Below are 19,188 nucleotides of genomic sequence, written 5' to 3' on the forward strand. Positions count from 1 at the left end.
GCTCAGGCCTTAGCCTATGCTAAGTGCAGACTGGCCCTCAAGAAGCAGCCCTGGTGGGGAAGCCTGGGGCCAGCTGTGCTCACTACCCTGGAATCTGGGACATATCCCTTCCTGTTCTGACATTTAAGTGGAAAGAGCACTGTGCTGAGCGAGCTCCTAGGATAGGGCATGGTCTTTTCTGTGTACCCCCTTTCCACATGTGTGCCTACACAGAGGGACTGAAGAGTAGCTGTAAAGAGCAGAAGAGAGAGAACACGGGAGGGAGCTCAGGGCTAGAGATGGAGGGTGTAGTGTGACAATGTCCTGTTGTCCGCTGAGCAGAATGGATGTACTTGGTTTTTCAGGGGCATGACCATTTGTTCTCTAACGGGCAATTAAAGTATCATATGGAATCTCCAATAGTTGAACTCCTTTACAGATAAGAATAGGGCCTGTGCTTGGCAGAGTCCTTTCAATGATTCATATTTAATTAACTCAAAGATGACATGTTTTGTTCCTGTTAAACAACACATGATTGAGTCCCGAAAAGAGGGGATTTTTGCTCATTTAGAGAGATGAGCCAGTCTCCTTTTTCTTCCTCTTGTTGCCACATGCTCCATTCATGTTGATGGTCGCAGAGAGGTAGAGGCAGCCAGACGCCTTAGTGTTAGATCTGGGAAGAAAGTGTGCTAACTTGTCATCTAGGAGACACTGAGGACAGGAAGCAGGAAATAGACAGGCAAAGGGAAGTGACTTTGGGATGTCAGGCAACTGATGAGTCAAGTTTTGGACCTGATCACCATGAATTCCTTTCTAAGTAGCTGAACAGCGAGATACAATTTGGGAGCTAAGTTTGTGCAGTAGTTGGCCTGTTGGTTCCTCAGAACTGAGTATATTCATTGATTCATTCATTCAACAAGCATTTGCTGATTGCCTGCTTTGTAGTACACTTTTGTTTGAGTTTTGTGAAGATTCCAAAGATAAATTAAACATGAGTCCTGCCATTAATATCTATTATCATGCACCTACTATGTGCAAGATACTGTGCTGTGTGCCGGGTATGCAGTGGTGAGCAAAACAGACCCTGTCTCTGGAGGACACAGACAATAAGCAAGTAAGCCACGACTTGTGAGCCTGAGTTTCACCACAGGCTTCAGCCGAGGAGACTGCTGTCTACTGCCAGCACACAGCATTGGTGGAAAAACAAAATGGAACTTAGTTGTGCTAAGCCGAAGGTATTACAGAATGTCAACGGTGCTTGAGAATTCCCCAAATAAAAAGCTTTCTCCAAGAAATACTTTTTTCCAGGGCCATTTCAGTGGCTGTTTCTTTTTTGGGTGTGAGGCCTTTGAAAAAACATGCTGTGTGGCCACACTTGCTCACACATGCAATCTTGTGTGTGTGAGCAGATTGAGAATGGATGGGAATACCAATTTTGTTCAAAAGCAGATAAACAGTAGGCTTATTAGAGTAGAAAAGAAATTTGTTGGAAAGAAGACAGTCAGCTTCTATTAAAAACTGATCTCATAAAAAAGTGGAAAGGCCCTTGAATTGCTACAAATTCTTTATTTTTTTATCAAGGGACCTACACTAAATCACCATTTTTGTGACCAAACAATATGTCTTAATTTATCTTTCAGAATGGCATTTAACTTCAGAACAGTGATACCTGCATTTTTTCCTTCCTACTGTTGGCCCTTAGGGGTAATAAATATGGTAATTCAGAGGGGAAGTTGAAGGAGGCTTCTCTCTGCGTGTGCTGTGTCCTATGCCTGCCTTCTTTCTCCTTTGACTTGTCACCTCATCACTCTGTCCAATCCACTTCTCTAATCCTTGCATGTGTGGTGCACATATGTATACATGTGTGTGCATGTGCAGATGGGTATATGGGTACCAATTTGGGACTAAAGATCTTCACTGTTAAAACTTCTGTCCCCTTTAAAATACTTCTCAGCTTCAATCGCTCACAAAGACTTTAGGGGAACACCTGTGTCAGGAAGGATCTGTGAGGCCTTTGCTCTCCAAAACTCTGAAAGTACAGCTTGTGCAGTGGCCCAGCATCTCTGCACCACCTGCTGTTTCTCCTCATTCTTGATGCTCACATTCTCCTGGAAGCAGACATGCACTTAGGCTCGGAGGCCACTTCCTCCCGATTCTGACTTGCAGGGTTGCAGAAAAAGAAAGAAGAAGGAAGGAATGGCAGGTCAAGTTACCCTGCCTGGCTTCCTTCTGACTCAAAGCCCCTTTGCTAGTGGGCAGCTGCCTCTCAGACATCTGGTTAGTGGGGGCACTCCAGAGCAGCAATTCGCCTCTGTCACATTGCCAAGGGCTGCTTTGCATGTCTTTTTTTATTCATTGCCTTATTTGTAAGGTCAACAGGGCAGTGGGTCACATTTTATGCTGAGGAAACTGAGGCTCAAAGTGTTTTACATGGGGACACAGTTAGTTAGCGCTGGCATTGGAACCAGAGCCAAGACCACCTGATGGGTCACCCAGGACCCTTTATTTCCAGATCTGTTATGCTCCTTTCTTCACACCTTTTTCTCCTCCATCACAGCATTTCTCACAACTTGTAAACATGTGTTTGATTGTGTCATTATTGCTTTAGACCCTCCACTCAGCTGAGCATTTCATGAGGACAGGGGCTTGTCTGTTTGTTCATGATGGTGACATTAGGTTAGCACCTGGTAGACCATCATCACCTTCACCATAATCTTCATCACCTGTACCATCATCACCCTCATCATCTGGCACTTACATAAACATGTTGAGTGAATGAACCAAAGAACGCTGGGTCTGTTAGTTGCTTTCCTGGAGATCTCTGCTCCCAAGGCATGGTGCCCTTTCGTCATCAGTCAGAAAAGCTGTGTGGCTTCCATACTGATTCATTTTACAATTTTCTTCCTGTTCTTCTTTCTTCCCCACCCAAAATAGCAAGTCAGAGGAGGAAGAAGATTGGCTTGGCATTCAGAGGAGGAGAAGCTCCCTGGGCCTGAGTGGGTATCCCCTTACAGAAGAGGAATCAGGAACCAGGGAACAAGGGGCTGGGGGTCCACTCCCCCGGGCATTCCGCAGAATCATCTCCATTGAAGAAGACCCCCTGCCCCAACTCCTGGAGGGCAGTTTTGAGCGGCCACTGAGCAGATGTCCAGAAGAGGAGGAAGTCTTCGACCAGGGTGGGGAAACCCAGCAGGCCCACCCTTCTCAGCTCATGCCCACAGCTCCCCGAACGCAGCCTGTTGGGAAGGAAGCTGTGTCTAAGGTAAGGGCACATCCCCCCCCCCCCTGGGGTTAGGCATTCTCCCTATGCCTTGTCCTAAAGGCAGCCCAAGAAGGCCAATGCAGCTGGTCTTGTGAGTTAGCATATTTGTATCCTTCCCATACCACCTTCCCCTGCTTAGCTGAGTGTCCTGGAAGGCACTCAGGGGTCCTGGTGAATTCTCTTTATAACTTCTGATGTTTGCCCCACTCCCTGACCCTATGCTTTCTTTTCTGATTCAATGTAACACTTAAATCCTGTATCCCACTGGAACTTCCCACCAGATCTTCCTCTAACTCTGCAGGGAGAAGGAGACCATCCAAAACATCTCCTCTGGTTCAAGGTGATGATGTTCCATACCTTGTTTGTGACCTGAGCCTAGGAATAGGCTCCTTGAACATCCCTGCCCCACCATCCACTTGACCCTCTAAAACAGCTTTAGAATTGTCCATGGATGTGTGAGAGAAGCTCCTTTCTGCACACTGGGACAGCCCTTTGTAATCAAGTCCTTCCCACCTTGAGCATTTCCATGGCTGTATTAGCACATGTGACAGGAAGACTCCTCTGGCCACTGTGCAGGGCCTTTTTGGCATCAGCTGTCATTCTTGGGTCCAGATTAAGATTCATGCTTACGTATCACTCCTCCGAAGGATGGAATGGTGGAGGCCCAATGCCCAGGGAGGATGGAGAAGTGAGTATCACCCACTGGTGGGTGAGGCCTCTCCCCCTATCTGTCAGCACACAGACCTACACATGCAGGCAGGGAGCACCGATGGGGTTTTCAGCACCCCACGCCTTCCCCCATATGTGAAAGAAGTGTCAAGAAGCCAGGGGTAAAGGGAAAGGGCCAAGCATTTTGTCTGCCTTGGCATCTGACCCTTGCAGTCATCTGAGGAGGCATCTGAAATTTATTCTTCCTTCTGGCAGATGGGGAAGTGAAGCCCAGAGGGGTGCAGACTGGCCCAGCCTTCTCACCCTGCTCCCACACATTTTGGCTCCACCAGGTTGGGCTGCCACCTAGCTGGGGAGAGAGACTGCAGCAATGAGGAAATATGACCTACCAGGAGCCACATAATAGCCTCAACAGAGGCTCTGCTCTCCTGAAGGTGCTGCGGCAAGGCAGGCCCTCCATGCAACACGGCTGAGCCAGCAACTGGTGCAACCTTTCTGGAAAGTAGTTGGATCATAAGAATCAAGAACTTACAAATGTCACATCCGTTGAACTGGCAATTCTACTTCTAGCACTCTTTTGTCAGAAACAACCAAAGTCAGTCAGACAAACACTTAATGTAAGAACGTAAGTGTGTAATAGCAAACAACTGAAAAACCAGTAGGACATGAACTATAGCATATTAATTCAAAAGACTATTACACTACTGTTAAAAATCACATTTTCAAAAAAAAATTAGTGACCCAGAGAAATACTTATAATTTAATAATATGTGAAAAGAATAAAATACTACTATCTCAAGTCTCTCTCAATAAAACGTATGTTCTTTCATCTATATGGAAAAAAGCCTAGAAAAGAAGTGCATCAGAACATGAATAGACCACTGCAGGGTGGTAGGGGAGATTATAATCACTATTTTCCTTCCTACTTACCTGTATTTCCTAATTCCAAAAAATTGCACGCATCGCTCTTATTTGTAAAGCCTTTTTTAAGTGGTGGGAAAGGAACAGCAGACCTTTCTCCAGCCCCTGCCCCAGTCCAGTTGGCTCCCAGTGGATTGTTCCCAGAAGGGACACAGGTTAAGTGCATGAACATCAGTAGGAGGTTGCTGTGCCATTCCGCCTGGAGCTGAAGCATCAATAAATGTGTTTATCTTCTTTGGCCTGTAAAGAAATGAGTGACCTGCCTGGGGGTGGGGGTTGCAGTGGGGTCAGGCTAAGGGTCAGGTATGGCCTCTGCAGCCAGGACCCACTCCTCCAACCCTGGGCTTCCTGGGCCTGAGGATGCAGATTGCTGCTGGGAGCTTTAGTCTCAAACAAATTACAGTTAGAAGTACAGAGGCTGAGTGGAGACAGCAATGAGCAGGTGCCCTTAGTATTGCAAGAGTAAGGAAAATGAGGCAGGGGGCATAGTTTTTAAGTGGGGGGTATTTTTTACGTTTAAATTCCTGTAATTAACCCTGAATTCCTGCTTAAATACTCTATGGAATTGATTTCTCCCCAAAAGCCTGTTAATGGCTTTTCTCTGAAACTCAAGTACTGCTAAGATCTGCTGCCACTCCATTATAGTATTTACTCAACAAGAGGAGCTAATTCCCCTAAATCCATTTCTAAATGATTTAAAAGAGTTTCCTCATTTGGCCCAGCAGTACTGGGCTGCGCCTGAAGGCAGGACAGTGGAGAGTGAGCAAACAGCTCTCCCTAAGGAAGGATGGCTGGGAGGAAAGGAATGATGCTTTGCGGGAAGGTTGGGCCTTACTTGGCCTCTCTCTCCCTCAATGTCTAGGCAAGTCCATTTCCTGCTGGGTTTCAGTATTCCGTACTAATGGGTGGCCAACCGCCAGCCCCTCCTGTTGCAGGGCAGCAGAGAAGGAGGGCCAGTGGCTGGTAGACTTGGGAATGCTCTGCCCAGTGGCCTGGTATCACAGATTCTCAGCCTACTAGGTGGAGACTGTCTTGCCTTTGTTCCCAGGGCAGATGGGGAGCCTAGATGGAAGCTGATGAGATGGGACTAAAGAGCAAAGGGCGAAGAGGCAAGAGTATCCTCTGTCTTCTAATGAAAGGGCAGAAAAAAAGCCCCTACCCCAGCCCAGGCTGTCTCAGCCCTGTGGCAGAGATAAGTCTTCTCTTTTCTGTTTCCCCTCTTCCTGCAAACACCCCACCTTATCCTCTCCTTCACCCACTAGAGAATCTCTGCCTCTGCCTTAAGCCCCAGCTCAGAATGTCCGCTCTGTGGATCCTTGGCTCCTCCTCCCTGCTCCCAGAGCGCTTGGATGGAACATTGTGCTGAGATTGTTTTAATGCCTGCTTCCTTCATTCCACCATAAACCAGGTCTCCTCCCTGCATCTTCAGGCCCAGTACAAGGCCTGCAACACTGTAGACAGACAACAAATAGGTTGAATGAATATCCTTCTTCCCTCCTACTGATGCCCTGAGCCCAAAGCTACCTGCATCTGAGGCTGGGTGGCCTTCTGGTGCTGGTGCAGAGGCGAGGTCCCCACTCTGCCCCGGACACCGTGGGGACAGGGGTCGAGCAAGTTGTGTTGGGAGCAGGGACTAACAATCACTCCAGCAGCTGGCCACAATGTCCACCGTCCACAGGAAGAAGGCTCTCCCTCCACCCCAGACCAGCTCTTCAAGATTGTGTTTGTGGGGAACTCTGCTGTAGGGAAGACATCCTTCCTCAGGAGATTCTGTGATGACCAGTTCTCCCCGGGCATGACAGCCACTGTAGGTAAGTTCTCACCCCTAGACTGGGCCCTGGCCAGCCTCTGGGAGGGGGAGGTTATAAGAAGGGGGCTGAGAGAGGGGCTTGGAGCCTGGTGGGAAAGACCCTGGGCCCTCAGGGAGAGCAGGACAGTCTGCTCACTCCACAGTGAGGCTGGGAGGGACAAGGTGAAGTCCACCTCCTGCAGAGTACTAGGCTCACTCCAATGGAATGGGACCACTGAAAGCTTTCTATGTCCAGCAGGAGAGGAACTGAAGTTGGCAAAAATAGACTTCAGGCCCCTGTACCCTCACTGAGCCTGTCTCCCTTTTATCATTCCTTTCCCACCTTCAACAGGACCCTGAATCTTCACACTCCTGTTGAGGGTCCCCACCCCTGTACTACAACCCACACCTCCCCCATGGGCCAGCTGCTTCCGGACCTTGCCCCTCCCATTGTGAGTGTGTGTGTGTGGGTGGGATGGAGGACAGTGCCCTAGATGGCTCCTTTACCCAGCAAATATTACCCATCCTGGGAGGGCCTCCTGGGTGACAGCTGGAGTTCGCTGTAGGAGCTCATTAGGCCCAGCTGTTAGTGGACGATCATGGCTGAATGCATTCCCACTCTTGGATAAAATGTTATTTTAGTAGAGGACCTTTTCTCTTCTTCCAGAGTTGCTCATTTTATTGGAATATGTGTTGAGCTCATAGGCATATTGACCTTTTTAGCTTTTTACCAAGTAAAAAATAAATCCATTGAGCCTTGGCTGGTGTAGCTCAGTGGATTGAGCTCAGGCCTGCGAACCACACAATCGCGGTTTGATTCCCAGTCAGGGCACATACCTGGGTTGCAGGCCATTTCCCAGCAGGGGACTCATGAGAGGCAACCATACATTGATATTTCTCTCCTTCTCTCCTTCCCTTCCTCTCTAGAGATAAGTAAATAAAATCTTTTTAAAAAAATAAATCCATTGAATGGCTACTATGTAAAGTTTAACCTCACTGATAAGTCAACTATATTTGAAAATATGATGATATGATCTGAATATTTACCGTGGGCTTTTATACACATCATTTCACTCTATCTTCACATAACCCAGGAAGCTAAGTATTGTTATCAGCCCAATGGACAGATCAGGAAATTGAGGCCCAGAGAGGTTAAGAGGCTTGTCGACATTCCCATTAGCTGGTTGGTGTAGATACTGACCTCCCTCTCACCCTACACACACTGCTTCTGTTCCATTCTGTAGTGTTGCTAGTAATACTGAATTGTACTGAGTGCTCAGCACTCAGTATCAAGGTGGACATTTTTAAAGATATTTTCCTTCCACGGGAGGTGGATAGAGGTTGGTGCAGGTGGGGGAGGCTGCTGAGGTGCAGTGGGGCATCAGAAATTCTGGATCTGTCTCACTTTTGCCACTAACCAGCTATGTGACTTCAGTGGACACGTTCCCTCTTTCAGCTTGAGCCTTTTCTCATCTGAAAAATGAACGGGGTCATACAAGACTGCTTCTAAACCCGAGTGCCTGTCCAGACCATCTTTGACCTTTGGCTGTCTGACAGCTGGCCCCACAAGACAAACTTTTCCTGGCCCAGAGCTCTTCCTGGGGAACCCCATGTTCTTCCTCTCATCCTGAACTGGCCCTTTCTGCCAACTTTGCTCCTGCGAGTGGATCTCTTCCCACGTGCTGCAGGGTGCCATTCTTACTGCTGGGCCTTTTCCTATGCTGTTGTCACATCTGGAATATCCTCCTGTCCCCTCCCTTCTGCTCCACTCCATCCCCAAACTGAGAGTACCCCAAAACGAAGAGTGGGGACCTTTATGGGAAGAAGGGCAGAGATCGTGAAATAAGCTTGAAAGGGTCTGGCCTGGTCTGGCCAGGTCTGGCCTTGTAGCCTAGAAAAAAGGGGCTGGAGCTAAGCCATGAGTGCCAAGCATGGTGGTGCAGGAAGAAGCAGCTGTGGAGGTAGCCTTGCCTTCCCTAGAGATCATTCGGAGGAGTGTGCCCCCACAAGTCATGGCTCAAGCACAGGCCCATGGGAGGCAGGGGGTGGATGCTAAGACCTCAGGCCCTCAAAGGCCCCCTTGCAGGCATATGCCTGTAATGCCTCTCCTGTTGAAATCAGGGAATCAGGGTCTGTTTACATCTCCAACTTGTGCCCCTGAGATGGAAGTTTCTAAAAAGAGAAAATGAGACTAATTTGCACTTCCCAGGAGGCCTATTATGGAAACACCTACAATATAGGGAGAAGAAAAATATCAAAGGTTCCAACTCAAGAATGCCCTTTATCACACTGTGCAAAATATGCAAGGACAGCAACTCAAATCAGTGTCCCTGCCATGTGATGTGCCTTGGTCTGGTGCACATGTCAGTACACACAGTCACACCAGCCACCTGAAAGATGCTCTCTTTAGGGAGACAGAAAAGCCATAAAGTCCTGGCCCTCTAGGGCCAAAGCAGTCCAACCTGAGATTGGAGCTCTATAGCTGTCGCCAACCCCCTGTCCAGGGCAGCAGCCCCTGAACCACGAACACAGCCCCGACACACTCAGGAGCCCCTTTAAGCTCACCTCCATCATCAAAGGGAGCTTCCTGGCTTCCCAGCGCCTCACAGGAACATGACTTGTACCCGACTCCTGACTTGTGCATAATGTAAGTTCTACAATACACAGTATGCCATGAGCACCCTGCCTACACCACCTTAGAACCATATGATTCCTTTGATAGTAGGTGCTTATGAAGCATTGTGGGTGTCCTGGAGATATTGACAGATGATTTTTACAGAACACTGGGGCTCATTCTGTAAATGAGAAGACTGATTATTAGAGACCAAAGCTCCTTGGAACCCAGGACTCTGAGTTCAGTGCTCTTTCCTCTGCCCCACATTGGGTCACAGACCCCTGCTTTTCCCAATAGAAGGCATTCTGCCCTTGGCCACCAGTGAGGTCTCTATCCCACTCCCCATCTCTACAGAGAAATCCCTGGAATTTGCCCCATGACAACTTGCAGGCACTCCCACTCCTACTTCTCCAGCTCTAAATAACACCTTGGGCCTGTCTTGTCCCCCTTCCTGGAGTTAGTCACCAGCTCTAACCCATACCACCCCACAACACAGCACACTTTGTGGTGATGGGAGTTCCTGGTTCCCAGTCATCGTTCAGGAACCACTTAGGTTGCAAGGTGGAGGTCACCTCCATGTGTTCATTGAATGTGATAGCTGAATAGATCCTGAATACCCAACTTACCTTCCCTACCCTCCATCACACCCCAGTTTACAGATGAGGATAGTGAAGCCCCCAAAATGAGATGAAGTAATATCATTAATGTCACATAGCTGGTCAAAGGCATAACTGAGGCAGGAACACAAAACATGGTCACCTGGCTCCTGGGATGTTAGAACTGGTGGTAGTCTCAGGAGTCTGTGTATTTCAGACCCTCTGGTACTATGCTACTGTGTTGCCTTTTCTGTTTGACTTGGCTCCTTATGTCTCTACTCCCCCCATCCACCCACGGATTTATGTGCTTCCTGGACCTGCCTGTCTGAGGCTACAAAGAGAAGGACCAGTACCCAGCAGGGACTCCCACCAAGCTCACCACAGCACGGAACCCGTTTTCCCCAGTACTCCTTGGTACACCTCACTCTCTGCAAGATAAGCATCCTGTCCTCCAGAAAAATAACTTGCCATTGAGGCAACAGAGCGCCATTGAGGCAACAGAGCGCCATGAAGGCAGCAGAGACCTGGCTGCCCCTTTGCCTTTGAGCCTTTCCATCGAGGAGAGGGCTCTGTCCTCGGGGCTTCCCACCTTGGGCTGGCTGGTTTCAGATCAGGCCCTGAAGGTGTGTGGACAGTGGTTGGTCTTCTCCTGAGTTGTTGCCAGAAAGTGGGCAGTCCCTTCAGTCTCCCAGAGCACAGACTGGGGAAGTCCTTCTACTTTTAGCTAAGAAGAATGCTCACCTTGGATTCAGCTCCCAGCCAGTTGCAATCCATTTGGATGGAAGCACTTAGCCCTGGACTTTCTAGGTAAAATGAAGCTGTCAGGTGTCTTGGTGCCCAGGGTGCTGGTGTAAAAAGAAGAATGAGCCTCAGAGCTGGGTTTGCAACTCACTGACACTGCTGACAAGCTTGGGCAAGTCATGCCATCTGGATTCCTGTTTCTTCATCTCTCATAGGTGTGGTGGGTGGTGTGACGTGCATGCACATATCTCTGTGCGTGTGTATACATATATGTGCATGCACGCGTGTGTACATGTTCGTGCATGCTCATGTGTGGGGGGGTAACACATGGATGTCACAGTGGGAGTGCTGTGGGGATGGAGACATAGCATATGAAACTAGAAATATCAAGCATTCCACCAATGAGTCAAACTGCTCTCTTCTGCACCCTCACAAAGGCACTGCTCCCTCTGGTTCTCACCCGTGAAGCACAAAGCCTCCAGAGTCACTCTAGGAGTGGTGACCCTCCCACATGTCCTCCACTCATGGGCCCAAGGGCCCTGGCCTGGGCCTGGGACAATGGCTGGGATGACCTTTCTATCTACTGCTTCCTTGTTGTCTCTTTAGTAGCTTCCGTCTTTTTTGGTGTAAGCTGCTAGTGTTGTTCCTCCCTAAGCCCTCCAGGGTGAGGACCTCAGGAGCTGGGCCTTTTTGAAAGTGGTAGGGGATGAAGTTTGCAAGTCTGATACTTTAAGGAGCAGAGACTTTTTGAACCTCATTAAGCACTTGTGAACATTGTTAAATTATGTAGGAAATAGGAATATCTATTATCAAAGAAGTTCTGAGGGCCGCTGTGAGCACGGAATGCATGTTCCTGACCTTGTCCCCTCTGTCTGTGGTCCATGACACCAAGTAGGGTCACTGCCTCAGAGAGATGATTGCGAATGGCCCAGTGGCTGGGATTAGGAGCTCTAAGCCCATCTCAAGGGTGAATGTTGCCTTTGATCTTCTCCCCCTTCCTCTTTCTTCTCTTCTAGCTCTCCTTCTACCTGCCACCCCTTCCCATCCTTCTGCTCCTCCACATACCTTTGCAGTAGCTGGTGGAAGTCTGAAAGTATGACCCATCCCCTAGGATATTTGAACATTATTAGGGGAGCTTTGAAAGTGATAATAAGGAGAAAGAGAAGAAAGAAGGGAGGAAGGAAAAAAGGAAGGAAGGGAGGGAGAGAGAGAAAAATTTTAGGACAGTCTTTCCTCCTCCTCCATCTTTGCAATGAGGGAGTAAATTCATGGATAATAACAATGGTCTTTGCAGTGGCATATTGCTTTTACATGTGCGATCTCATTTGAACCTTACTGTAGTACCCCTAAGAGGGTATGGATTGTATTATAGTGAAAAGCCTGCAGTTCGCAGAGGTTAAGTGACTTCATAATAAATGGCAGAGATAGAATCAGGCCCCACACCTCCCTGTCCAGCACTCTGTCCATTTCCCGACATCACCTCCCAGGAGCTACACAGGAGGATTGTCACCTTTGGCCTTACATGACTCCAGACATGTTGGGGCATCATGTTCTCATTTGGAAGTAACAGGCCCATTCTACCTTACAGGCATCGATTACCGTGTGAAGATGGTGCATGTGGATGACTCGCAGGTTGCCTTGCAGCTGTGGGACACGGCTGGGCAGGAGAGGTGAGGAGCCATCCCTGATATAACCCTGCCTCCTCCATTGTCCCAATGGGCCGCAGGGCTGGGCTGCAGAGAGGAGACTGTGCTTCTCCTGACCTGTGGCCCTTTGGTGGCAGGTATCGTTGCATCACTCAGCAGTTCTTCAGAAAGGCAGATGGCGTCATCATTATGTATGACCTCACAGCCAAACAGTCCTTCCTGTCAGTCCGGCAGTGGCTGAGCAGTGTGGAGGTGAGCCGGTAACTTCCCAGGGGCACTTATACTGGCTTCCTGCCTTTCCTTTCTTCTCTACCCATCTCCTGCCTGGCTCTCTGCTCTTTCAAAACCTGATCAGTACCCATGTCCTCCAGGAGTAAACCAATTCAGGCCCGTGTGTGCTCATGTACCCAAGTGCCAGTACCAAGCTAGCTGCTGGGGTCTCTAAACTGACCAAGAGAGACACAGTCCCTGTCCCGATGGATGGGACATAAAACACACACACACACACACACACACACACACACGATTCCACCAATAATTCTGTCATTGGGATTTCAGTAAGTGCTCTGAATGAGTGGGACAGAATTAGAGGAGGTGCACAGAGAAGAATGTCGAGGAAGGTCTCCCTGAGAAATGGTTTAAACCGAGTCACAGCTGTGCTGTTCCCCCATTCTCACCACCACCTCCCCAACCCCTGCATTTCTCTAGCTCTAGTAGAACCAACTTTGCCCTGTCCAAGAGTGACACCACACAGTGTTTGGGGCCTCAGTCATACCCCTTCCCACCAGGGGAGATTGATCTACAATATGAAGGCCCAAGGCTCACCCCAAAGTCACCCTAGGCAGGGCCTAAAAGCAACAACATTCTTTGTTTGAGTTCTGCATTATTTGTGAGACTGTGCCTTTTGACTTATACCTGCAATATGTCCCTTTTTACTTCCTGACCATCTGCATGTTTTCCCTTTACCACGCAAATGCAAACTTCTCAAGGCCAAGGGCAGACTGAGCTTGCCACTTAACTTTCTTTAATAGGGCTTCACTGATTCATTCACAAAGCAGTCAAGTAGCACGTCCCAATTTCTTCCACCAGCAGAATGCATGCATTGTTCATTTATTCATTCAAAACACTGCCAGCCACCCTTCTAGGGTCTGGGAATTAAAGCAGCAGGTAAATGGAACAATGTTCCTGTTTTCACAGAGCTTACATTTAACCCACTATTCAAGTCCATTAGACCCCTTACCTACTTACTGCACTGTCGCACTGCAGGACATAGCTGCTCCTTGGATCCATGCTACCCTCTGTGCCTCCTGGGAACTGAAGTGCACCTTTGTCATTGTAACCCCGTGCTTTCAGGGCCTGCACAGAACTAGCATTCACCCATTGCTCGGTGCATGAATAGGTGCTATATGGTTGTGCAGTCAGAATGCTGGAGTTGTTCATTTCCTCATCCTTTTGTCCCTGGCATTTATGATTCTTCCCACCAAAATCTGTTGCCTTTGTAGTTTGGACTGGTTGGGCCGCTCCTTTCTCTATTCTTAATCCACATCCTTCTCATTCCCTGCAAAATAAAGAATAAGAATGGAAGTCAAATTGAAGAGTTTTTCAGAAATTTGCTTAATGCAAATTATTTCTCAAAGTTGTTGAGCCTAAAACATTTATAATAGACAAAATGTACATTTTGAATGACTCTATACCAAGCTAATAAAGAAAGCAAATGGTATGGTAACCTGGAAGTAGTTCCTGTTTAAACTTTGGGGTTTCAGGCATGTTTTTTTTGACAGCACCAGTGATTTTTCTTCNGTTGCCTTTGTAGTTTGGACTGGTTGGGCCGCTCCTTTCTCTATTCTTAATCCACATCCTTCTCATTCCCTGCAAAATAAAGAATAAGAATGGAAGTCAAATTGAAGAGTTTTTCAGAAATTTGCTTAATGCAAATTATTTCTCAAAGTTGTTGAGCCTAAAACATTTATAATAGACAAAATGTACATTTTGAACGACTCTATACCAAGCTAATAAAGAAAGCAAATGGTATGGTAACCTGGAAGTAGTTCCTGTTTAAACTTTGGGGTTTCAGGCATGTTTTTTTTGACTGCACCAGTGATTTTTCTTCCTCATAAAAGTTAGGCTCCAGCAGTCTTTCGTGCTTATCTGACCCAGTGGTTTTCAAACTTCCTCTGCTGGAACCCTGAAGTCGCAATGGCACTCCCCAGGGACTGGGGCGAGGCAGGGAAAGGCATGGCTGTCACTGGTCTGGGCCCCTCAGTGCCATGGCAGTCAGAGGCACTCTACACCATTCAGCTTGGTGCATTGGAGGCCCAGGCACCATTTTGCTAGATGAGAGGGTTCTCAAATTAGGAAATTGAGACCATGACTTTAAGGATAAAAAGGTCACCCATTCTTTTCCAAGCCACAGACATTTTTCTTTTTCTTTTGTTTTTAATTATAGTTTATATACAATATTATATTAGTTTTAGGTATACAAAACAGTGATTAGACATTTATATATTTTATGCAATGATCACCCTGATAAGTCTAGCACCCACCTGGCACCATACATAGTTATTACAATATTGTTGACTATATTCCCTGTGCTGTACTTTACATCCCCATGACTATTCTGTAACTGCTATTTTGTACTTCTTCAATCTGTACTTGCCTTCACCTTTTTTACCAGTCCTCCCCAATCCTTTCTCATCTACTGACTGTCAGTTGGTCCTCTGTGTCTATAAGTTTGTTTCTGTTTCATTTGTTAGTTCATTTTGTTTTTTAGATTTCACATATAGTGAAATCATACAGTATTTGTCTTTGCTGTCTGACTTAATTCACTCAGCGCAGTGCCCTCTGGGCCTATTCATGCTGTCTCGGATGGCAGGATTTCATTCCTTTTTATGTCTGAGTCCATTGCATACATGTGCCACATCTTCTTTACCCATTTGTCTATCAATGAACGCTTAGCTTGCTTCCTTATATCCTGGCTATTGTAAATAATGCTGCAATGAATATAGGGGTACATATATTCTTTGGAATTAGTGTTCTGTGTTTCTTCAAATCTATACCCAGAAGTGGAATTGTTGGGTCACAAAGAAGTTCTATTTTTAATTATTTGAGGACCCTTTATACCGTTTTCCACAGTGGCTGCACCAATCTTCCTTTAATAGGGTCTCACTGATGTGTGAGGGTTCCTTTTTCTCCACATCTTTGCCAACAGTTGTCGTTGATTTATTGATGATTTCCATTCTGACAGGTGTGAGATGATACCTCACTGTGGCTTTAATTTTTACTTCCTTGATAATTAGTGATGTTGAGAATCTTTTAATATACCATCTGTATGTCCTCTTGAGACAATGTCTATTCAATCCTCTGCCTAGTTTTTAATCAGATCAGGGGGGTTTGGGTGTTAAGTTGTATAAGTTTCTTATATATTTTGGATATTAACCCCTTATCAGATATATCATTGGTGAATATCTTCTCCCATTCTGTGGTCTATCTTTTTGTTTTGTTGATGTTTTCCTTTGCTGTACAAAAACTTTTTAGTTTGATGTAGTCCCATTTGTTTATTTTTTCCTTTGTTTCTCTTGCCCAAAGAGACACATTAAAAATATTGCTAAGAATGATGTCAAAGAGTTTGTTTCCTATGTTTTCTTCTGGGATTTTTATGGTTTTGAGTCTTACATTTAAGTCTTTAATCCATTTTAAGTTTATTCTTATATATGGTATGAGAAAATTATTTTGCATGTATCTGTCCAGTTTTCCCGACACCACTTATTGAAGAAATTGTCTTTATTCAATTGTATATTCTTAACTCCTTTGTAATAGATTAATTGACCATAGAGACTTGGGTTTATTTCTGGTTCTCTATTTTGTTCTACTGATCTGTCTGTTTTTGTGCCTGTACCATATTGTTCTGATTACTGTAACCTACACTATAATTTGAAATCACATATTGTGATTCCTCCAACTATGTTCTTTTTTTTCCTCAAAATTGGTTTGGCTATTCAGAGTATCATGTGGTCTCATATAAATTTTAGGATTATTTCTTCTCATTCAGTGAAAAATGCCATTGGTATTTTTGTAAGGATTACATTGAAAATGTAGATGGCTTTGAGAAGTATGAACATTTTAACAATGTTAATTCTTTCTATCCATGAGCATGGTATATGCTTCCATTTGTTTGTATCTTCTTCAGTTTCTTTCTTCATGGTCTTACAGTTTTCTGAGTACAAGTCTTTTGCTTCCTTGGTTAAATTTATTTGTAAGTATTATTCTTTTTGATGAAATTGTGAATGGGGTTGCTTTCTTAATAATTTTTCTGATTATTTGTTTTGGTGTATAAAATGTAATCAATTTAAAATAATAATTTTATATGCTATTTTACTGAATTTCTTTATTAGTTTTAATAGGTTTGGGGTGTAATCTTTGAGTTTTCTATATATGGTATCATATCATCTGAAAATAATAACAATTTTACTTCTTCCTTTCCAATTTGGTTGCATTTTGTTTCTTTTTCTTGTCTGATTGCCATGGCCAGAACCTGCACTACTATGTTGCATAAAAGTAATGAAAGTGGACATCTCTGTCTTGTTTCTGAGCTTATAGAGAAAACTTTTGGCTTTTCATTATTGAGTATGATGTTAACTGTGGGTTTGTCATATATGTCCTAGCTGCAAACACTTAAGTATTCCTCAGTATTTGAATTTTGATATATACTAGAGCTGGGTAGAAGCAGTTCAAATAGTTTAGGATTTATAGGGATGAATGGAGACTAATTTATGGAGCTGACCTCTCTGCCATCATTAGCATATATAGATTCTAAGCCTCCTGTGTTTCATAGAGAGCCTGAGATTTAGGAGAGGTGGAAGATCAGGTTGAATTTGGTGCTTATGGTGGAGGTGAAGAAATATCAGAGGGCCTTGGTCACAGCTTGGAGCATGAGTTCAATCACCTTCAGAAGAACTGTGCCATGGGCTAGATGTCTGGCATGTTCCTATATGGGGCGGGGCTGAAAATCATTGTCAGCATGCACCCAGCAGGAATCTCCATGGAGCTCTAGTGTCTCTAAGGGCTCAGGAAGCCAGGCTGAGATGGCACGTCCATGTGGCTAATGCAGAATTATTTGTGCGTAGAAAGGGTTTTTTTGTATAATTTGTAGTTTGAGTTCTCCTTTTTTAAAATTAGAGAAAGGTACAGTTAAACTCTACAAGACTTTTTCAAACCTGGATAAACCCAGGATCAGTATCACCTGTGCAGCTTTCAGACAAAACAGGTGCCGGGGCCTATTCTCTGAGATAGAATGATTCAGGGCCTGGGAACAAACAAACAGCAGTTTCCCAAGTGATCTCAGCTACCATGGTTCCCAGCCTAAACAAGTGCTTCTCAAGCTCAAATAGGCATAGGAATCTCCTGAGTATTTTGTTAAAATGCAGAATCTGACTCAGCAGGTCTGGGCTGGGCATTTCTAACAAGTGCTCAGATGCTGCTGGTTTAAGGATCATACTTTAAGACTCTAAATTTTATTCAAAGATGTCAATGCCCCTTCAAGAATTTTCTGAGTGTCTCCTGTATGTCCTCAGCCACTCCTGAGGACTCAGTTTGAGGGAACTATTTTAGGGGCCCAGCATGTCAAGAGCAGTGCAAATGGCCGTGTCGGATGGTAGACTGTGTTGAAGGCATGGAACAGTCGCATCATAAATGCAATAATTCTCAAGATTCTTGAAAAGCTAACTTATTCTGCATTGGCAACCAGCCATCAGAGATGTTAGGTGATAGATTAAAACTTGACATCTAATTTGATTGGAGAGGAACTGAAAATAATCAGTACTTTATATTTGTGGAGCACCTCATTTTTCCAGAGAGTGTCAAGCACTTTACTGACTCCCTTACCTGGGGAAAGAGGGTGGAGGGGGAGCTTTAATAGCAGGCTTCAGGTTCTGAAGGCTTATTATTAAGTGAATGCTAGCCAGCTGTTCTCAGTGCCCCTTCCTCCCACAGCCCTAAAAGCAGTACAGGAAGAAAGAGCTAAAATTGCCCCAGATTATACATGGCAAAGACTCACTCTTGGAAGAGGTTCTGTGGTAGGAACAAATGCTCAGAGAAGATATGGAGTTCCCTGAATAGGGAGTTTTTACCATTCCAGCTTGGCCACTTTCTGGCCATGAAACTGTGGCCAGTCACTGAATGAAGGAGTGGACTGGAGTCTCTGCAAAGTCCCTCCTGTCCCCCACATTCTACAGGGTATGGCAATTGACTCTCTCGGGGGGTGGGCAGGATGGGTCAGAAGTATGTGCACATCAGAGGATCCTAGAGGATGCTTCTGGCCCAGAGGGAACTCAAATCCTTTTTCACAGGAGAACAACCTTGCTTTATGAGTTAGAAACATCCTGTGCCAATGACTGTTCTCCTACGTCACCCTCCCTCGTCCTTCCCACCTGGGCAGCTTTACCTTGCCTTCAGGCCTTCTGCAGAAAAGGCCCAACTGGGCCCTGACACACTGTGTGCTGATTCTTCTGCCATTTTACATTTCCTATGCACCTTACAGGAAATCAAAGCAGTTAGTCATTCCTGCCAACTCAGCATTCCCAGCCCTCCCCTATCTCCTTTTCATCCTTGCTGCTGGGACAGGATTAAACGGTTCAATCTAGAGAAGAAACTGGTTGGGCTCTAGAGGCCCCATGTTTAGACCATGGGACACACTGGACCTCTAAAGACTTAGGGCCCATATCAGAGAAAGTAAGATTTAGTATGAGCCAGATTTTTGATCCCAAGTATGTGCAGCCCTGGCATGTTGAACTTCTATTTAAAAAAATCTTTTGTCATTCTATAGCCCTATATTGTTAGATCTATAAATCAAGGAAGTGGACTATGATGGGCATTATTAAACCAGCAAGATTAGAGTCTTTGAGCTGGAAAAAAACCTTGGAGATTAATCCAATGCAGCCTCTTGTTTTATAGATGAGAAATTGTGAGATCCTGGG

The 19,188-nt window shown here is 45.8% G+C and overlaps 1 protein-coding gene across 3 annotated transcripts in view; it reads left to right on the forward strand.

The window, feature by feature from the left end:
- CRACR2A (calcium release activated channel regulator 2A) overlaps nt 1-19,188 on the forward strand; it is a 149,026-nt gene that overhangs the window by 99,080 nt on the left and 30,758 nt on the right. For 2 of the 3 annotated variants that reach the window (XM_037064710.1, XM_037064709.1), the window contains exons 12-15: nt 2,914-3,241; nt 6,510-6,642; nt 12,160-12,241; nt 12,355-12,469. In XM_037064710.1, coding sequence (XP_036920605.1) covers nt 2,914-3,241; nt 6,510-6,642; nt 12,160-12,241; nt 12,355-12,469 — 658 coding nt within the window. Of the gene's footprint in view, nt 1-2,913; nt 3,242-6,509; nt 6,643-12,159; nt 12,242-12,354; nt 12,470-19,188 lie in introns of those variants that run through there. The other variant, XR_005069204.1, reaches the window with a different exon arrangement.

This window comes from Sturnira hondurensis, unplaced genomic scaffold (genome assembly GCF_014824575.4).
Source record: "Sturnira hondurensis isolate 20B ecotype Veracruz unplaced genomic scaffold, ASM1482457v3 Scaffold0015509, whole genome shotgun sequence".
Taxonomy (NCBI): Eukaryota; Metazoa; Chordata; class Mammalia; order Chiroptera; family Phyllostomidae; genus Sturnira; species Sturnira hondurensis.